Raw genomic sequence first — 20,336 nt, forward strand, 5'->3', positions numbered from 1 at the left:
TATGTAGAATATTCCACAAACAGACACCTCATTTACCAAAAAGCAGGCGTAGACTACATTTTCCTAAATAGAAAAGAGCAGAGAAAGCAGAAGTCAGTAACAGAATCCATAACAGTCCTATTTTGGTCGCAGACATTCCACTGGCCAGCCCCCTTTGGTCAGGAGGATTGTACACTTCTATAAGCTCCTATCATTCACTCCTATTGTGATTCTGTGCACCCAGGATTTGGAAGTGGTGGTAGAACTGATAACCCCAGGAAACAATCCTATCTATCCTGACTCTGCAGGTAAAGCGCTCTCTGACTTACTGGATTAGACAGACTCGCAAGATACAACTTTGGGACGAGGGGCAGTTTCCCCTTAGATGAGGTTCAACCAGCAACATATTGTAAGAAACAACAAACCTCACCATTGGTACAAAGAGTCCATCAGCCACTTTAAAACAAGATTCATAGTTATTCACAAAATGAACAGGAAGGTCTGTTGCGGTGCAGTAAGGCTAGCTACAGGCATGTAGAATAACAAAGCCAGTATTGCATACTGTATTTTGTATTTTGTTATGATTTAATTGATTGTGTCCTTTTGTGCAGTCCCATAAACGTTACCCAGTTGGACATTCTAAAATAATCTGCTGCAATTTCAAACCAATTCAAAATTGAAAACCACTGTGATCCTAAGAGAGCTTGTAGGGGCCTTGTAACCAAAATTGATTAGATATGGTAGTTTAGAGAGAAGAGTGACAATTAAGACCTTCCTACAGTGACAGCATGAGGCTTTAGGCAGTGGTAAACCATGGCCCTGGATCATGGGTAGTGTTGCACGATACGGTACTTTTACAATATTTTTTGGATGAAAACAGTTTCAAATTTCGAAATGTTTAGTCAATGGGTATCTGGTATAAGTGATCGAGAGGATGAAATGTATAATTTGTCTGAATTTACACTAGGTGGCAGTACTAACAAGGCAGCTAATTTAGGTGCTTGTATGGTCTATTGTCAGGAGACATTTGCCTGTACATCCATTCACTTGACACAACCTGAACCTCATTGAGAGAGAAGCAATGCCTCTGCCTCAACATGTCTACTACTGGCAACAGTGTGTTATTTTCAGAAATAATACCTCCTCAACAACTAAATTACTGTTGGTGAAAATTGCTCCCAAACGCAAATTAAGACATCTGGTCCTTTTTAAAGAAGAGCCCAAGTGTCAGTAACAGTTAACTTTAGTTGATAAGATTAGCTTACTGCTGTAATCAATGCAAACATTTATCTTTGAAATTAGTGGGAGAAATATTTACTATTTAATGCCATCTCTCCGCTCTTTCATGAGTGGATCAAGGCAGGTATTGTTTTGTCGAGCATTATTTTATTATGAAATATTTTACAGTACAGAGGCACACAGTCAGGTGAACTGCAGCTTCACAAAATTTAAAACCACTTATGCCCTTACTGGATTTTAGTATAATCTATGCTAATCTATCCAACTATACTACTATGTACCTTGTGACCATATTAGGTAATGAAGCTGCACAACCTAATCTATTTAGAAGTCCTGAGTTACAGTACTCTAAACAGAGAGCAGAACTAGATTGTTTATTCTATGTCTGTGCCATTGATACCCTGACATGCTGTCATGTTGCACTGAAGAACTGTCCTAAATGTGACATGACAGACATTTTGTCTTAATGTGAAGATTGTCTTTGAGGACTGCTCACCAGTGAACATTTCAGTGGTCGATTGTTCCTCAGTGGCTGTAACAATGCACTGTGCACAGCTCCTCACTCAACCTACATGTTGTAACTCTGCTACACTGACACAATCCAAGAACGATAGTAAGTATGTTTTCACAATCTTACCATGGTTTAATACAGATTTCCTTTGTGCCAGGAGTGGATCTAGTATGTTGACCATATGTATGGCCATTTATAATTAATTTGATAACTCTTGGGTATGAAACCAGGCCAAGTGAGTAGCATGGTTTCCATTTCTACTAAGCCAAAGCAGTTCACGCCTGCTGATGGTGTACGGTCATATCTAATGTCCAAAGAAATTGTATGGTCAACTATTTGGTGATTATTGTTGGAATGTAAAGTTGTTCCTAAAGTCCTACTCGTAAAATGTATTTCATATACAAGGCAGTGTGGAGAGATCTGATAAGTGTGGATGTCCCAGTGGTTGACTCCATGAAAGTAGTCCAAGACCAGCATCCATTACCAGTGAGTCAAGTTGTAGTACACCACCCGGATTTCCCTCCACCACCACCTCTACCTGTAGATTGCTATAGGCTGGAGCCTGCCAGCTGCCAATTTGTGTGCAGTTAACAACAATCACCTTATTAGTAGTGACAGTTACTTGTCACTACAGCAAGGAAAGTAGAGGTTGCCACCAGGGAGCAGAGCAAAAACTGTGGAGTGGCAACAACGTTGATTCAGGGAAATATGCAGTGTAAGAGGTCAGAGTTCTCCTGAAAACCTGGCAACAGAGAATTCAAATGGAAGTGGCTTAGATGGTTGCAATGCAGAGAGGAGTAACTGGATGAAAAACACAAATGACTGACCACCCAGATGGCTCCAGGTGTGATGTGGTGTTTGACACAACTGAGAGTTTGCTGGAAATGAAATGCCCCAACGCAGAGATCTATGTGGACTGTAGCTACTTGAAAATGCAGAGTGGCTCATTGAAATGAAAGCAGAGTAACAACTTCTACTTGCTGGTGCAGGTCTCCTACTTACACATCAGGTTGAATATGGTTTGGTTTAGTTTTCCCATTGACTGATATGCACTACATTTTTCTTTGAACACCATTGACACTTAGCATTGATTCTTAAGTCCCCCTCCATTTAAAATGTGTTTTTCTTCTTGCTCCTGCAGTTGACTGTTTGAGCTTCATGGTGCAGAATAATATATGAGCAGTGTTTGACACTAGATAACTGTTTCAGCTTCATCTGTTGAAAGCGGAGAGTTTCTCTGTGTTCATTACAAATAGTGTGAAGCCACTCCTGGTCCAATATTCAATTTACACAAGTGGAAATGTGAAGCCTCCAGTGAACATACACTGAGAATGGACTTTACAGTGAGATAAAAGACATCTTGTGTCCAGCAGTTAAACTTTTGAAGTTAAAAAAAGTTAGCATATTTATAGATTATGTAATTTTTAATAAGGGAGGAGATGTAAGTATATGTGCAATAACCATATCACACACATATTATTGTTCCAAACAGATTATGTATAGTATGTATTAATACATGTCATGATAAATGATACAGAGCCATTGTTACTGTTACACTTGTGCAGGTCTGTGTTCTAAAGTGCTAACTGGGAACACATGTTAACTGGGAAAAATACATTTTCTGCATTCTCACTTTCCAGTTCAGCTGAACATATCACTCGATGCTAAAGAAAGATTTAGAAATATCATTGAAATTCCACACTATACAGAGCCTGTTCTCTCATTTACACTGTGGAAACTTTAAGCCGCCAGTGGACATATGCTGAAAATGGACTTTCCAGTGAATTAGGAGATTAAAATATATTTGCATACTAATAGTTTCTGTAATCTGTAATGACAGACACTACTCATTTGGGTGTTTCTTGAGAGAAATGTAGGCAGGTAAACCTTCCACAGAGCCACAGTGTCCACAAGGAACACGTTTTCAACCATAATTGCCATGTCTGGTGTGAGTAGATTTGCGATGCCAGACAGCTTGAAGAGCTCATGCTCAGTCATGGATCCTGCATACAGGCCAGACATGAATGAATGTAAATTTGTACATGGAAAATACCTTCAACAGGAGAGAAGATGCAGTCTGGCAGAATATTTCATTGCAGTCATTTGTTGTGTATCAGGGAAAGCTGAAAACTATTTTGGAAGTTGAGCTCTTGGTAGATTTAGTAGCATCCACAGATATTTTCTTCCAAGCAGGTTGTATAGGAAGTGTGCTCAGGTGGCAATAATCCTGATGTGGGGCAGTAAATAACCAAACCATTATGCCAGACTCCTGAGGGCCAGGCACTCTGACCTAAGGGCATGCATAAGGAACTTGAGCAGCTCTTCTATGGGGAGAGGTTTCTATGAAATTAAATAATTGTTAGGCCTACTGTTATACATTATATTTATTGTCACATGCATCCATCACACACTATGGTTATGCTGCATGACCACTGAGAACTCAGAGCTACTGGCAAGAGGCAGCCTTAGTGTTTGTGATGTGCAACATTTTGGTGCTGACTGCAGGCTCCACTCATTTCCAAAGACTTTGTTTTCTTTTTAAATTGGCTTCCCCAAATGAAACATGTTTTTCAAACTCCTACATAACAACAGACCAATGGTGTAAGTTTGGTTGGGACATTTTTTAGACCTTTGATGCAATAGGATGATGCCTTAATGACACACATGCAATAATAAGTCTGCTCTTTAATTTCACCTGATATTAAATATCATATCAAATGATCTTAATTTTGTCCAGTGAAGTTGATTTAAATTCTAGAATGTTTAAACTATAAATACTAACTGCTTCAGTTTCTAGTCAACGATGTGTAGCCTTTTTGAGGGTTGCATCATCATCAGGTTGAGTGTTCCCCATATCCTGCTCTTTCACTCTTTATCATAATTGAACCCTTTTTTGCAGAAGACACACAAACCTGGAGGCTCTGCAGGGATTTTGCAGGTGACATTAATTTAAAGCTGCTGGATTGTTTGGAACAAATGAAAACGTATCTGCAATTGGTACAAAGGGAAACACAATAATGTAATGCTGAATTTCTCACGCAAAGGGACATTTTTTAATCTTAAAACCACACATCTTTACTAACCCACTAGTTCTCTATTTTTAATGTCAAAACTCAGTGTGAACATGCTCAAATTGGAAGTACTCATCCTCACCCTCATATCGCAGAAGTTGATAGATGACATCTTGTGCAGGGCAATATAGAAACATTTGACCCAATAATCATAGATAATGCAATTTGCAATTTGCTCTGATATGTATGACATTAAAATGAAATAATAAAGATGGTTTTGCAACATGATACTGTATGTCCATGTGTCTCATTGGGTTCTAAGGGTTCAAGTGAAACCACTATTTTAGATTGCAGTTGATGTTTTGAAACACAAACATATGACACTGTAGAAGAAGAAGAAGAAAAAAGAGGCAGACAGCAGTTCACTGCAGTTAAAAGCATGATTTTATTTCTAAATACGCTACAAGTCAAATGGCAAAACAGGAAAATCTCTTTCACCTTTTTTTGAACATTTTTAACCCCTGAGCACCACAATCCAGCATTCCCATAATGCACTGGATTCATCCAAGATGAACGAAAGGGAAATGAAAGAAACATTTAAAGCTTCATACACAGCTAATAAAGCCATTAGTGTCTAAAAACTACCAGCATAGCATAGCTAAAATACAAAGTAAACAACATGTTATTTGATTACATAAGTCAATTCTTTTCTTTTTTTATTTAACTGCTGCAGACAGACCAGTTCCTTTCTCTTTGTCTGCTCTGCTGTTGGATATGACCAAAAAAACAAAGTTTAAAAAACTCTTTGGTGAGAAGAATGCCAGTGATTCCATGCTGCTGCTTCACAGTCATCATTCAGCACTATGTGCAGGAGGAGGAAAAGACTAGTATGAGGAATAGACTATGCCAGTACTGCATTTACACAGAGAATCTGTTCAGTCAGAAGCATCTAGATCATGGAAGTAGAAAATACACAGGTGCACTTGTGTTCTTGAATGAGCCCTGATAAAGGATCCTTATCATGATCACATTGCTCAGATTCTTAAAATGAGTTGTTCATCTTTTGAACTGATGACTTAACCAGGAGAGTGACCTTTTTTGGGGCTTTTGCTGTAACTATGTGCAAAATTGTCTGATTGCTAAAGGACAAATTTCAAGTAAACATGAGAATTATAAACCACAACCACCTTCTGCAGCTTAACTGGCAGCTGAGAAGCCGGCTCGTCTCAGTGGCTGAGGATTGTCCTCTGCTGCATGATTCTGTCTGTACAATTTCAACATCACAATCTATACACAGTCACACAATGTATTGTTAGCTTCATCATCAGTAATCAGCCTGGAGCGTTACACTGTCATCATGAAACTCAACTAGATCTAGCATTTGGCTAAAATCAACATTTGTGAACAATCTGCATGAAAAATTCTACACAGTAAAGAAGACATCAACTCTAAGAAAGCAGATCTGAGGAAACATCATGAGTCATTAATATCAAAAGGCTTCATGAACTGGGGAGCACGAATAAGCTCAGTCAATTCTACAGTAATATACTCATCTAGATTTCTGCTTTTGTACAAGCAGGTACATCTTTGGCCTGATGGTCATGTTAGAGAAAAAGTCAGGGGGTCATCAAAGGATCATGAACATCCAAACTGGGATTTATTTATTTGTGTTCTTATTCTGGAAATAAGTGTTGACCAGATTGACAGATCCACTAGGATGGAATACTGAGAATTACAATCTTGATATTTTCCAGTAGGTCTCCTCAAAATAAAATCCCTTTTACTGAGAAAAATACCTGCACATTTTGAATAATGTGTGATAACATGTCTTTGTGTTTCAGACACTTTCTGTTAAATAGTGAAGTGCAACCTTGAATAACTGTTACTATGATATGAGCAGATCTAATTGTCTTTAAGGACTACCTGTTGTATTCAGAACAGTAAGCAATACTGCACTTAGAATGTTTTAACTGCATCTCACAGCATTGTCCAACTAATAATATTATGTCATAGTCCAATGTATATGAAATTAGAAACATAAGAATATTCCAGAAACTGCAGTTCTATGTATTACTCAAAATGTATTTATAGTAAGAAATCATGTATTCTGGGAAGTAATGATGTTAAAATGACAGAAAAACCTTCAACCCTACAACCGACTGAAGTTTCCATCATCAGCTGGACAATTAGGAAAGTTGTGGTTGGCATTGTGCGAGGTGCTGCCTTCCTCTACATTTCTTCATGCAGATATCAATCGTTTTGACAGGTGTCCTACTGTGTCTCACTAAAGGCTGCTCTGTTGTGCCGGCACAACACCCAAAGTAAAAAGCACTTTGAACATGTTGCTTTATTCTCTAGTATATAACCCATTTAAGACTGAAAAGCATTATGTGTTCACATAAATACATTAATATGAAACACCATGGATACACTGGCAATTAAGATTGTGGACATGCTTGTTGGCACAGTCTATAACAAATGAGGTAGATGTGTATCAATAAAATATTCCCTTCTTTGGTATAATCATACAAAATATGAAAAACAAAAATCCAGTGATCTGTTGAAGAAAAACATTGATTTTCAAGTGGCTATACAATAAAAATAAATGATGAGGTATATCTTGTATTCATACTTTACTATGATTATATACAGGTAGATTGGTGAGGTATCTGCATTCAAGAAGACTCTTAAAAAGGGTTTGCAAACAAAATGGTGGAACTGAATGCAACATTTGCAGGATTGAATATAAAACAATAAATAAAATCTGCAATTAAAAGCTTTAACTGCCTTAATAAAAACCCATATATCTTCAAACAACGTTCCCATTTCCCTTTACAATAAAGACAATATTTTATAATTTTATGAAAGAGAGAGTAAGAGAGTAAGAGAGTAAGAGAGAAAGAAAGAAAGAAAGAAAGAACGAAAGATGTAAGGATAAGGTCTCTGATGTTGGATACAAGTGCATTACTTAAAAAAAGAAACCTGATTGACAATATAAAACCAGTGTGTGAGTGATGAATGGTTCCTACAGGCTGCTGTCACCTCTTTATTTCTGTTCACCTACTGCCTCAAGTGCTCTGCCCTTTCCTGTCACCATCATTTCTCCAACAATTCTGCGACACACAAGGACTCTCTTGATTGTTTTCTTCTCTAGACTGTCATTTCCCCATCAATATCACATCAGCTTTGTGCTTGTGTCTTATCATGTTAACCAACATCACTGCTACTGTCTGCTCATGAGTGCTCCTGTTTTAGTCAATGTGCGTTGCAGAATATTACAGTAAAGAACAATGCAATGTCATGTGCTGCAGCTCTCCCCCACTCAGCCCCAGCACAGATTTTGTAAGTATTTCTGACCACAAGCCCAACAGTGGAGCAATGATGTTGATTGCGATATTAACCCTAATGAATGAGGAAAGCACTGGACAGGAACAATGCTTGTGGTCTTTCCTGACAAGCTTGTGTTCAAAATGATGGTGTATTCATATTTAGTGATCTCTACTCAACAAATAATTCATTTTATGATCACAACAATGATTTCTCGTAATCAAAATCATTACAGTAAAAGAAAACTTGGAAAAAAGATTAAACGAATGTCCTCAGCTGCTTACCATAAGGGCTTCCAAGTGATAGCATACTGAACAGCTGTTTGTTTTTTACATGAACACCACAGCTGTCTCAGCACATCATTCATTTTTGGGCAGTTTGTAGAACAGATTATTTCATCACTGATGCATGTGAATAATTCTCTGTTAGGCTTGTTACCCAATAGCTAAAATATGAAAAGTTAAGAACTGTGTCCCAATGTCATATTATATACTCGTCCTAACTGTGTGAAGGAGTCTTTAGGTGCAGTGTGTAATACACAGCGTAACAGAAGAGGTAAAGGAGCCATTTGTCCCAGTGGCCAATCACTGTACTGCATTAAACAATCTCACACAGACAAAATATAAGAGACTTCTGAAAAATCTAATCATGAAATTGTAATATTTGTAAAACTCCCAGAGGCCAGAAAAAGTTTGTGGATGAGATGATGTGAGTGGAAGTACATAGTATAGGCACTAATGCACATGTGCAGTGAAGCGCACCACAAAAAAGCAAACCAAGAAGAGAGAAAAAGTCATTGTGGGGGGGGGGGGGTTGTATTGGTATACAATATGGATTGGGACACACTGATAGGGATAGAGCTATGTGTTAACTTGGTTCAGTTGGCCTGCTGGCTAGTTAGCTAGTTAGCAAGCTAACAAGACAACAAGCAGCTGCTTATCTTGTGTGGACTGAGCTGACTGTGTTTAAGAGAAGACAATTCACTGTCACTAAACTATACTACACAAATCCACGTTTAAACACTTCACTTTCACTTCTAATGGATCCACAGTTCCATCACTCTGCTAGCCATGTTGCTGCCTACATGTTGACACGTTATCAGTGATAATCTGATATAGTTGAGAGACACTGTCACAAGTCTCTGTTCTGCAGTCTAGACAGTCATTTCCTCTTCAGATGTGCTTCGTCTCTTTGTATTCTTGCTATAATCTTTGATCATTGGTGCTAAAGCTGTAAATGTTGAACATGTTGAAGAAGCATAGATCTGTTTTCTTCTTTGGTATTAGTTGTAAGCAGCAAGTTTCTGAGGTCTGTCATAAAGCCTACAAATAGATGAAATGTGATTCCTTGTGGAAGTTGAACTCATTGTTTGATTATTTCTGGTGCACGAGTGAGAATCTTCATTCGCCATTCCTCCATGTTTACACCTCGAGGTTGATGAGCAACCGTGCCTTTGAGCTGCTCCACACTGAACACATGTCTCTGAGGACTTGCAAGACAATTATAACACACAAAGGTTGAATGTCCTGGAAAACACACTGCTAATTCAAAAGCAGGAGGAGCAGGAGGAGAATGGAGATGGAGCAGATCTCTTGACTGTGAGTTTGTTTGTTGCTTTTCATCTTGTTGTTAGCTGACATACAAGAATTGTGATGAAGAGAAAGCCTCCTTCAAAAAAACAGCTGGAGTGTATCTGATGATTGTGTGTCAGACTCCTCCCTTGGTGGGGGTGGGGAGGAGGAGAAGGAGGTGAGGAGGGACAGGAAACTCACGGGGAGGAGTTTCGGTGTCCGTGTAGAGAGGAGGAGGAGGAGGATGAGGAGGAAGATGAGCAGGACGGTTGGAACTGTGTGGGACTTGTCTTTCCCTGAGTCTGACAGTTGCTGTGCTTCCCACGGTGGCCCGTAATCCCTGCTATGGCCGACTGCCGAGCAAACAGGATGCCTGAGGAGTAAACATCAAGTCAAAGTCAGCCTCAAACTCTACGCTGTCCTGTCATCACTACTTAAAGGACCATGCTGCTGTTTTTTATCTGTTTTAGTCTGTAACAACAAATAACATCACTTTCTCATATATTCCAGGCAGCATAGTAAACACTATCTGTTTAATTGTTAATATTAAAATAATACTATACTACAATAATAATAATAACAACAATAATAATACTAATCATCATTATACACTAACATAATTCCTGATTTTTGCAATTAAAGAGCAACTTAACATTGATTTATTTTTAACCTGCCACATTTGATATTTCCATGTCCATTTCACTTATCTGTAATTGACTTCAGTTGTATGTATGAACTATTATTCCAGTATGTAACATCTGGATTTATATCACACTGCTGATGATCTGGACTTTCCATATCATGACTAGTGAATGTCACATTGCTTTGTACTTTGTAAAAAAGGCAAAAAAGGGACCAGAAACATTTTTCAGTATTTACAGTAAGTGGATTTAAGGTTAAGTTGCTCTTTAAAGTCACTAGGTGCAGGATTTGAACATTTCCTATGTTGGTGCCCTCAGAACTACTATTAAACAAAATACCCCCCCCCCCCCCACACACACACACACACACACACACACACAACCCTTCACCTCATAGATCTGACTCAGTGAGTAAAAAGACACTGCTTGTCTCATTTGGAATTTTTCTATAAACAAAAAAGTATATTGTCAGAATATTTTAAAAAGATGATAAAATGACCAAATGTAATAATATCAAAACTAATATTGTAAAGTTTAACCCTCACCTGTAAATTCACTGTTAAACATTTCGTTTTAGCCAGATTTTTCTTAATGTGACCCACAGTTTACAAAATTGGAAATACTTAGTATAAGCTCAGTATAATATATGAGACATTACTGTATAATTTACTTCTCACATACTATGACATGTATTTAATGTCTGTCTGTCCTGGTGCAGACTGTACATCCCTGATAAAAAAGTGTGATTCAGGCTATGTCAATAAATAAACAAATAACTACATAAATAAATATATAAAAAATAATAAAGCTGTCAGAGTAAGAGCTCAGATATGAAGTGACGACCACCAGGCCTATACCCTCACATGGATTGTCTATGTTAAAGTACAGAGCCAGTAATTACCTCAAGACACAAGCTACCTCCATTTACACACACACACACACACACACACACACACACACACACACACACACACTAGGCTGGCACATAAGACAATAAGCCCCATCGACCTCGGATCTACAGGCCCAATTTTGAGATATTTAACTTTTTTAACTCTATTGGACTGCCACTTCATTACGATGGATTTTATAGCAAAGACATCAAATTGCGTAGAGGACTAAGCACCAGGGTGCTGCTATAACTTATTGAATTTCCTGCCTGCAATTACATCAGCAAACGGCCCCTCTATTTACCTGTGTAGACAACTCCATTTATTTCTATTGACATGTTGATGCTGCTAATGCCGTTGGTAGACAGGTTCAATGCGGTTTCTTGTCTATCATCTGTCAAGAGAGGAGGCAGAGAACGAGAGAGAGAAAAACTCAATATGAGCATTTAGAAAAGGAACAGAAGGAGCAAGAGGAGCGCCCCAATGGAGTATTGGTGATAATTCAGAGAGTGACAGGATAAGGAGAGCTTTATTAAAGAGTTCTGGGGAGAAAGAACTGTCAAAAGATGTTACAGCCATTTGTACATGTCAGTTATAGATGAACCCTATCGCAGCACACACACACACACACACACACACACACACACACACACACACACACACACACACCTCTGGAAAACTTGCTTGAATAAATGTGACTGCTTCAGAAATAATGGAAATGTCTTAAGAAAACGGACTAGCACTACACACACACACACACACACACACACACACACACACACACACACACACACACACACACACACACACACAGTGATGTTAGGTAGCTGCTGTGATATCAAATGCATCTGGGTGGAGACAAATAATAGTGTTTGGATGTAATCTTTAAATGACAGTGTTTATATGTGAGGGCCAGAGCCAGACGACCAGCGTGGAAATTAACCTGGGAAAGATTCTCACTCATTTTTCCATCAGTTATCAAGTGCAAAGCCTGCTATTATGACTAATATGAGAGAGGCAGTGATGCAGACAGAAATGATATCACACTTGAGCAGATAGGCCTCTTATTCTTCCTTTGGCCTCTATCATTAAGTCATATGTGACTTATGGCTTGTCATGAGCTGTGCTGGCTGCAAACTAAAGCCCAGCCAGATGAGCATTTTTACTCATGACAAGCTGGATTCTGCCTGTGGTGAAGAACTATTTCTTCATAACATCTGTGGAGCTGAGCTCAAATTACACATGTTATATGATGAACTATGTGCACATTAGTGGTTGAGGCGTTTCACAGCTGGACCTCAGACAGCCTCACTGGAAGGGCCATTAGCTGATTTTGACACGTCACCCATTGGTAGACATATTATCATTGAAGTACCTGATTTGAGATTATACATTAAATGCTGTTACACCTTAACAAACCTTGAATGGCTTTATCCCTGTGTTTTAGTACATCCATGTGAAATCTTTTAAGGTACAACAGCACTTAGTGAGTTAGAATGATCAGCTTTTTAAAGGATGATGCTGGTATTATTCTAAATAGGGCCAAAAGAAGAAAAAAAACAGTGTGTTAGTGTACTTCCTTATTCTGTCTGTGACACTCAACTCTTCCTTCACAACATTAAAACAAACATGACTGAAATAGGAGGATATTGTGCAACTGCTGGAGTCTATTTTCAGTGTCCCAATATTCAACTGGTGCTGTAGTGAGTTGGAGCCCAAAATAAACTACAGTGTGTGTGTGTGTGTTTGTGTGTGTGTGTGTGTGTGTGTGTGTGTGTGTGTGTGTGTGTGTGTGTGTTTTCATGTTAATGAAGGAACATGCTACCCATTGTAACAGTGTGGCTCACTGATGTGTTTTTAATAGAAGGAAGAGAAACAGAGAAAACATCTCATACCCCTTTTCCACCGAGCTGGTGCTGGTTCAGAACCAGAGCCTGACTAAGCACTGGTTCTTTGCTTTTCCACCACCAAAGCTCCAGCCCGAGTCTCAGAACGGTGCCAGAGCGAACACCAACTCTTTGCTGGTCTAAAGCAAGAACCGATTACGTCAGCGGGCTGGGGGCTGAGCACTGGCTCTAGCACTAGCTCCGAACCAGCACTCGCTCCAGCTTGGTGGAAAAGGGGTAATCAGATAATCTCACCTCTGTTGTTAAGTTTGATGTTGAGAGGCAGCTGTGTGGCCATAGCCAGCAGGTTCTGCTGCAGTGCGTGCTGCATGAGCCTCTGCTGTTCCTCTGCCACCATCATCATCTTCTTCTCTGGAGGTTCACCGCTTTCCAGCTTCTCTCTGAGCTGTTCCAGAGCTGCTGCCTGAACGGCCGCTGCAGCCTGAGCAGCAGCCTGAGCAGCCACTGCCTGAGCAGCCACAGCTGCAGCATGATGGCCGCTGGGCGACATGGGCAGGGCCATCCGAGTGGGCAGGCAGCTAGCCATCATTGGCTCCTCTGGAGAGAAAAAGACTATTAAGAGGGTGACATCTGTCTCTGAACCAGTCTGCATGCTTATACATGTCTAAAATACATTGTATGTGACAGCTCCTGTCACTTCCATAAATAATGTTTGTCTTTTCCATTACCTCATACTGCTCTCATGTTTTACAGCAGCACTAGTATCTTTCACATCCTCAATCATTTTACCATTTAGTGTGAATATTTGTATTATCTTTAGCAGAGAGTCTTTTCAAAGCATTTTATTAAAGTTCTATTTATCTTATGAGACTGCTATCTGGGTTGTATTTAAGCTTCTGAAGATAAAAAACTAAGGCAAAATATGACAAGGGACTGTCCTTTAACAGCAGCTCTCAAGTGATCACATGATTAATAACAAGTAAACACCCAATCATAGAAGATGAATCTAACATCTGCCCTGTTGTCCACTCAAACATTCTTTGTATTTCTCAGTCATATGATATTCTGCAAAAAGTATTACCTCCAATAGAAAGTAATGCACTAAATGATTCAGTATCTTACAAGCACATAAGAAGGGATGAATTTACAGATGACCAGCTAAAATGGAAACAAAAAGAAAGGGGGGAAAGTCTGCTGATGGTAGAGGACATACACAAAAACATAACAAGAGGCATGAAGTACATAAAAGATGGAAAAGAAAACGCTAAAAACAAAACATATGTGGCGTAACATCTTTTTAAATATGCTTAGAGATTAAAACTTAGATGAACGCAGCAGCTTCAGTTACCGAACGATTCTGTCAATACTGTCCGTGCAATACTGTAGAAATAGATAGAGTATCTCTGCCAGCCTTTACTGAAGCTATTAATACAAATAAATGAATGTTCTTTAATTCTTTATCCTTATAAAAATGACTAATACGAGTACAGTAGTGGCTACAGTAGCTTTGGCTGATGTGAAACAAGCTCTATCTCCATAGCATGCTGCACAGATCAGTCTGATGCTGTTTTTCCTTGAGGAGCCATAATCAAACAGCTCCCGTGCTCTTTGTGGTGCATTAGTGTGTCTCGCAAATTGCTGGCGCTGATATAAGGAAGTCCTGCAAGATGTTTCCTCTTTGGGGAGAATGACCATACTGCCCACAAGTTACATGAAGATGAATGGATGGAAATAAGGCTGCTATTGTGAAATCAATTTCTGACATGCAAACACACTGACTTCTGCTTAAGTGGGCAGGTAATCGTGCAACAATTTCTCAAAAAGATGTTGTAATCTATGTAATAGATCATGTGCAATCTTTTCTTCGACAAAGTATTCATGAAAGAGGAAATGAATCATCCTTAGAGGGACAGAAACATTATTTGTTTGTTTTTTTAAATCTGGCCTGATGATTGCATTGTGACACAAACTCCAGATTTCTGTTTGCCTAAAAAGGTAAAACAGTGATTCAAACTACATATGAAAACTACATATTTTCTTACTTCCATTTAGTGGTATTTAGCCATAGGTTTGCTTGTATTTGCTCAAGTTTTGATATAGATATCACTCTCTGATTGTATCATAGCTGGTCTTATCCTGTCATTTAATGTAAATGATCAAATAAATGTTAAAAAGGGAAATATCAACCTGCTTCTATCTGTTCAATAAAATAAAGTTGGATCTTGTGTCATATATTGTATGTTGTATGGTCTTATCTTACCTTTCTTGATGACAGACACCTGGGAGATATGGCCACTGTTATGATGGGGCATAGGAAGGTGGGACATTTGTATCTTTGGTGAAGACAGGAGGGTGGGGGTCCCCACAGGAGAGTAGCTGAAGATGGCTGAGCCGTAGCTCTGCCGACGGCCTTCCCGCCGGTTGCTGTCAATAGCTGCCTGAAGCTCACCAGGGGAGCTCAGTCCCCGCTTTTCACATTCATATGGGTAGAGGTACTTCATATACCTGCCGGGAGGAAGACACATCCAATCATTTACTTGGCTTTTTCTCACTTTGTGCCATGTTGTCAATCAATCATCCAATAATCAATCAATGAGTTTCTGCCGGATTTCATATATGTACCTGCAAATACAATTACTTTCATATTAAGCAGAGTTTACAAATGATAATAAACACTGTATATCAGATAGTTCCTTTGTCCACATTATCACCAAAAACCAGAACGACAACTGCACGTCATGTCGCCTTTAAACAAAGTCACTTCTGTTATTATAAACACATTAAAACAGCCACATTTAACTCATTAATAAACCCATGAATATATGCTGTGTTGTTCTGAACAACACAGCATATAACGAGTCAATGATGCTAACTACAGTCTCTTCTGCAGTCTTCTAAAGTCTGGTGCTGTTCAAATGTCCACAGATGCAGATGATGTGTTGGTCTTGGTTTAACAGTGAGACTTTTAAATAGATTCTTAAAAAGAGATTCAAACAGAATCTGAGTTCAGAGCTGTACGTGTGTTGGATATAAAGTATTTACAACATCCAAAAAAATAACAGGATTGACAAAAATCAAGTGGACATAATGTGCAGCTCCATGTGAGGCTGATGACAGAAAACTGCAGGCATACCATAATTATTAATAATAATGTAAATGTTGCCACACAAGTGTAAATGTTCAAATAATCTGTTCCATGTTTTACACAGAGATTATGATGGCAGGACGTTCACCCTAAAACAGACACAACTGCTATGGGTATCATATGTTCATGTATTGACCCCTGGATAAGAGCATGGAGGATGGTCTGGATAATCTTTTTCATTACAGAAGAATTCATAGACAATGGCAGGCAGCACTTTTATTTTGAAAAGGAGAGAGAGGAGCAGAACTGATTGACCAGGCACACTTACTGATAATATATTCCTCCTGGTGCAGCCTGTGACACAGTCAGAGGAATGTGTGCTTTGAGTTCCCACCAACTCCTGTGAGTCTACACTGTGACTCACTGACACACTGACTAATACTCATATCATTGATGCTGAAGCAATACCTAAAAAAGTTGTGGTTTGTGGTTTTGAGGGAAACTTTGACTATTACACTGAAGATGCACATGAGTGAATTCTTTATAATAAGTAAGGGTTGGCAAGATAGGTAATTACAAAATATGTTAAAAATGATTTAAAAAGCAGCATCAGGTTTGTTAAAATGTACATTTAGTATTTTTGTTGGTTTTATATAATTTGAAATGACATTTGCACCATTTTTTTTTACCAAAAGACTGAATGCTCCTGAAAATGTCAAATGGTGTAACCACAAAAGAATGATACATATTAAATAATTTATCACCTACAGTGTATTTAAGTGGACTTATACTAATAATGACTGTAAATGTTTCCTGATCTCCATGATTCTCCAGATTAAATGTAATATTTAGAACAATTGTATTCCATTAGCTTTATTTAATATAAAAGTTATAATGTAAGATCATGCCAAACTAGTTGATATGGTGTTTTATTGACTATTTACTGTTTTTAAGCAAGAATTATTTGGTACAAAGTTTTTATGGTTACACCACCTGGACATTTTTGCCATAATCCTCTAATATATTCTCTCTAAATGGATTTAAAGCAGAAATTTGATGCTGGGTCCACAAGAAAGGAATGTGTGCATTTTATTCATATGTTTACTTTCACATTTTAACCCTTTAAATTTGACTATACCACACACAGGTCTCTGAAAAAACTTGTGATGTGTGTTATTAAATACAAATAATCTTAATAACAATATAATGAGCAGATTCATATAAAGTAAAAAGTACTGCCTTTTCAGAAAAAAACTTTTAATTTTACGTTATATTCCTTTAATAATTACCATGCTTTATCAAGAATTTGAAACCTAAGGGTTTAGACATGTTTTATTGCACATACAACCCTGCTGAATACTGACAAAAATGAATTGTTATTCAGCTTTTCTTATTACCACAAAGCTTGACTTTAAGGAGGTCAGAAAATATCACGTATTGACAGAAGGGTCTCATTGAATGATGATAATTAATAATAATGTTTTACTCTTCTTTGTTTGGACAGTAGATTGCTGTATCGTGTGCAAACACACTGGTGGAACAACAGTGGGACTACAGCTTAAATACAGATCCACCTAGAATACTATAATTACCATGAATCACAGCAGGGACTGGCAGGTAAAGACCACACTTATACTTCTAAATAAAGATGACTGTGCTTTTCACCTGTCTGGACAGTTGAAGTCAAACATTAAGCTTTTGATGGGCATTTAAAGAAAAGAAAGGGTCATGTTTAATCACAGAGACCTGGCTGCTTACAATATAAACATCAAGTATTATGTCATTCATCTTGGACACACATGGAACACTTGTGGCTAGCCTGAGTGAGAGCAGGTTATCAGTCATCTGTGCCTGTACTCACTGTGTTCGGAGAGTGAAAGCAGCACTGGTAATGGAGGTAGGGAGGTTAAGGCCTTTGGTGATCTCACGCCATATTTTCTTATTGATGACTTCCACTAAGCCGCCTTTTTCGGTGACGAGCTTGTAGAGCATGTAGAGATCCAACACCTGCTTGGCCATGATAGGAATCCGATTCACTGGAGTCCCTGCAGAAAGCAAACACAATATCCACAATCAATTCCATTAACTTTGGTTCCTACCATCAATAAGCTTCTGCACCTTCTTATAAGGCCAATTTATCTCGACCCAGTCAAAAATCTGACAGCTCTCTTAACAGCAGGGAATATAACTTTCAAAAAAAACTTTCTAGTGTCTTATCTGTGCATCTAATCTGTAAACTTCTCTATTAATTAGAAATGTTTTATTTCTATGACGTGATTAAATACACATCTATAATAAATATATCATAAATATAATATAATAAATATCACTTGGACTGGACTTTGAATATGTGAAAATATACAGTGACAAAACACTTTCTTAATTAATAATGTAAGACAACAGAGTGAGAAGCTGCTCCTATTAGAATGAACATACTAGGCATGAAATAAAAGAAAAGTAATTACCATTACATTACATAAATTAGACTTGACTTGTTTCAAACTTCACAAATACATTCAGTGGAAGATGGGATGTTGTCTTCTATTTAATGACTGCCATCCTGGACCCTTATTAGCAAAATAAAGGGGCTCAGATAATAATTTGTATTTGCAATTTAATGTTAGGCAATAAAGAGAGAATGGTTGTCTCTTTGTGCAGATTCCAAAGTGGTTGACCCTGAGATAATTAACCTGCATTTTGCTGATAGAGTTCCATTGTGCCCATCGGATTTACCATAATAGCGATCAATAGCTGCAGAAATATAGTGCAAACAACAGCAGTGCGACCTATACAGTGAGGGGGGAGGACAGCTCTGAAGTATCGTCTGAGGTGGTAAAACCACATCAATTAAGGTCAGTAATTACGGCTTCATTTTGCGGTGCTGGCATGTGAACAAATGAGACACTATTAAAACAAAGGATTGATGGTCCCCACTCCTCTAAAGACAATGCCAGCAGTAAGTCTACAGCTACAGCTACTGAGCATCGCTCTTTAGAGGAGAAAGTGCAGGAGTGGCTTGATTCAGACAAAAAAATGACTTCAGCTGATAATAAATGACCTTTCACAGGCATAGAGTTAGTGAGCTAGTCTAATGAAATGACAGAGCAATCCAATGAAAAAATTCTATCTATCACATGACAATCATTGCAATATATCTGTCACCAAGTAGATGTTGACAGTGGACTCACCCAGGGCATTTTAATACATTAAAGAAAGTCAATGTGAAACCCTAAAACACACATAGCACCACAGTTGGTCTTCTGAACCCCTCGCTGATGTTTAAAGACTGTGTGAAGTGAATTCAGACATTAAATAGGTCATTAATGTATTTCTAAAAAAGGTGTAAAAAGCATTTAGATTTGAATTGTGGAGCTAGGCTTCACAAACTGTGTTTCAAAATTTCTGTGTTCAGGATTTAGTGGGGTGGGTCTGATTAGTATAAACCCGCCCCTGATGCTGTAGAGGTATAAATACATTCAGCACACACTACTACTACTACTACAGTCTACAGTTAGCTGAATTAGCCGCCGAGCTAGCAGCCGAGTTAGCCACCGAGCTAGCAGCTGAGTTAGCAGCAGAAAGCTCTCAGACGTAGCGTCCATGTTTCTGGTAGAGGTGGTGACTTTGATTGACAGGTGACACTTGGTAGGGTGGTTAACAACACACTTTTCTCAGAACACATATTTATTCTTACTTTACACAGACTTTAAAGGTATTGAGTTCCGGTACCCAGCCCTAGTGGTGCCATCTGAGCACAGCACTCACTACTCTTATGAATGTGTAAATAAAGTGGCAGAGAACCAGGACACACCAGATTATGATGGACTTTCACCACACATGTAGTGGAATCTTCACACAAACACCTGGGAAAGCTTCTTCAATCATCTGGACTGTGAAGTCTTAGGAACCCATACACTATCTCAGCTGCTCGCTGATGCACATTTGATGTAAACATTCTTTCTGTGTATTATTTCTTTTAACTCCTTCTTTTGCACATTGTGTGAGACTACACATGTCATCACAGAACATTGAAGTTCACACACAGTTTTAGTAAGGAAAGGCTACAGATCAGAACGTCCTCCTTGGCATATTGTTAACCTTTTTATACCTTTTCTTTGTAGGGTGTTGGCACATCCTGTTTTGGTTGTCTTGTATGTTGTACAGGTTGTACATTCTTGTGATATGTGTCACTTTACAATTCACTCTTGTTGTGCTTTTGAGAAAAACATGAAACTAAT

The 20,336-nt window shown here is 38.4% G+C and overlaps 1 protein-coding gene across 1 annotated transcript in view; it reads right to left on the reverse strand.

Moving 5' to 3' along the window:
- Positions 1 to 9,835: 9,835 nt before the first annotated feature.
- The window catches only part of arid3c (AT rich interactive domain 3C (BRIGHT-like)), a 90,259-nt gene continuing 79,758 nt past the window's right edge, over positions 9,836 to 20,336 (reverse strand). The window contains exons 4-8 of the mRNA XM_053326014.1: positions 17,960 to 18,143; positions 15,274 to 15,518; positions 13,308 to 13,610; positions 11,471 to 11,560; positions 9,836 to 10,011 (exon numbers count right to left, since the gene is read on the reverse strand). Coding sequence (XP_053181989.1) covers positions 9,836 to 10,011; positions 11,471 to 11,560; positions 13,308 to 13,610; positions 15,274 to 15,518; positions 17,960 to 18,143 — 998 coding nt within the window. The remainder of the gene's footprint in view (positions 10,012 to 11,470; positions 11,561 to 13,307; positions 13,611 to 15,273; positions 15,519 to 17,959; positions 18,144 to 20,336) is intronic.

This window comes from Scomber japonicus, chromosome 9 (genome assembly GCF_027409825.1).
Source record: "Scomber japonicus isolate fScoJap1 chromosome 9, fScoJap1.pri, whole genome shotgun sequence".
In the NCBI taxonomy this organism is placed as follows: Eukaryota; Metazoa; Chordata; class Actinopteri; order Scombriformes; family Scombridae; genus Scomber; species Scomber japonicus.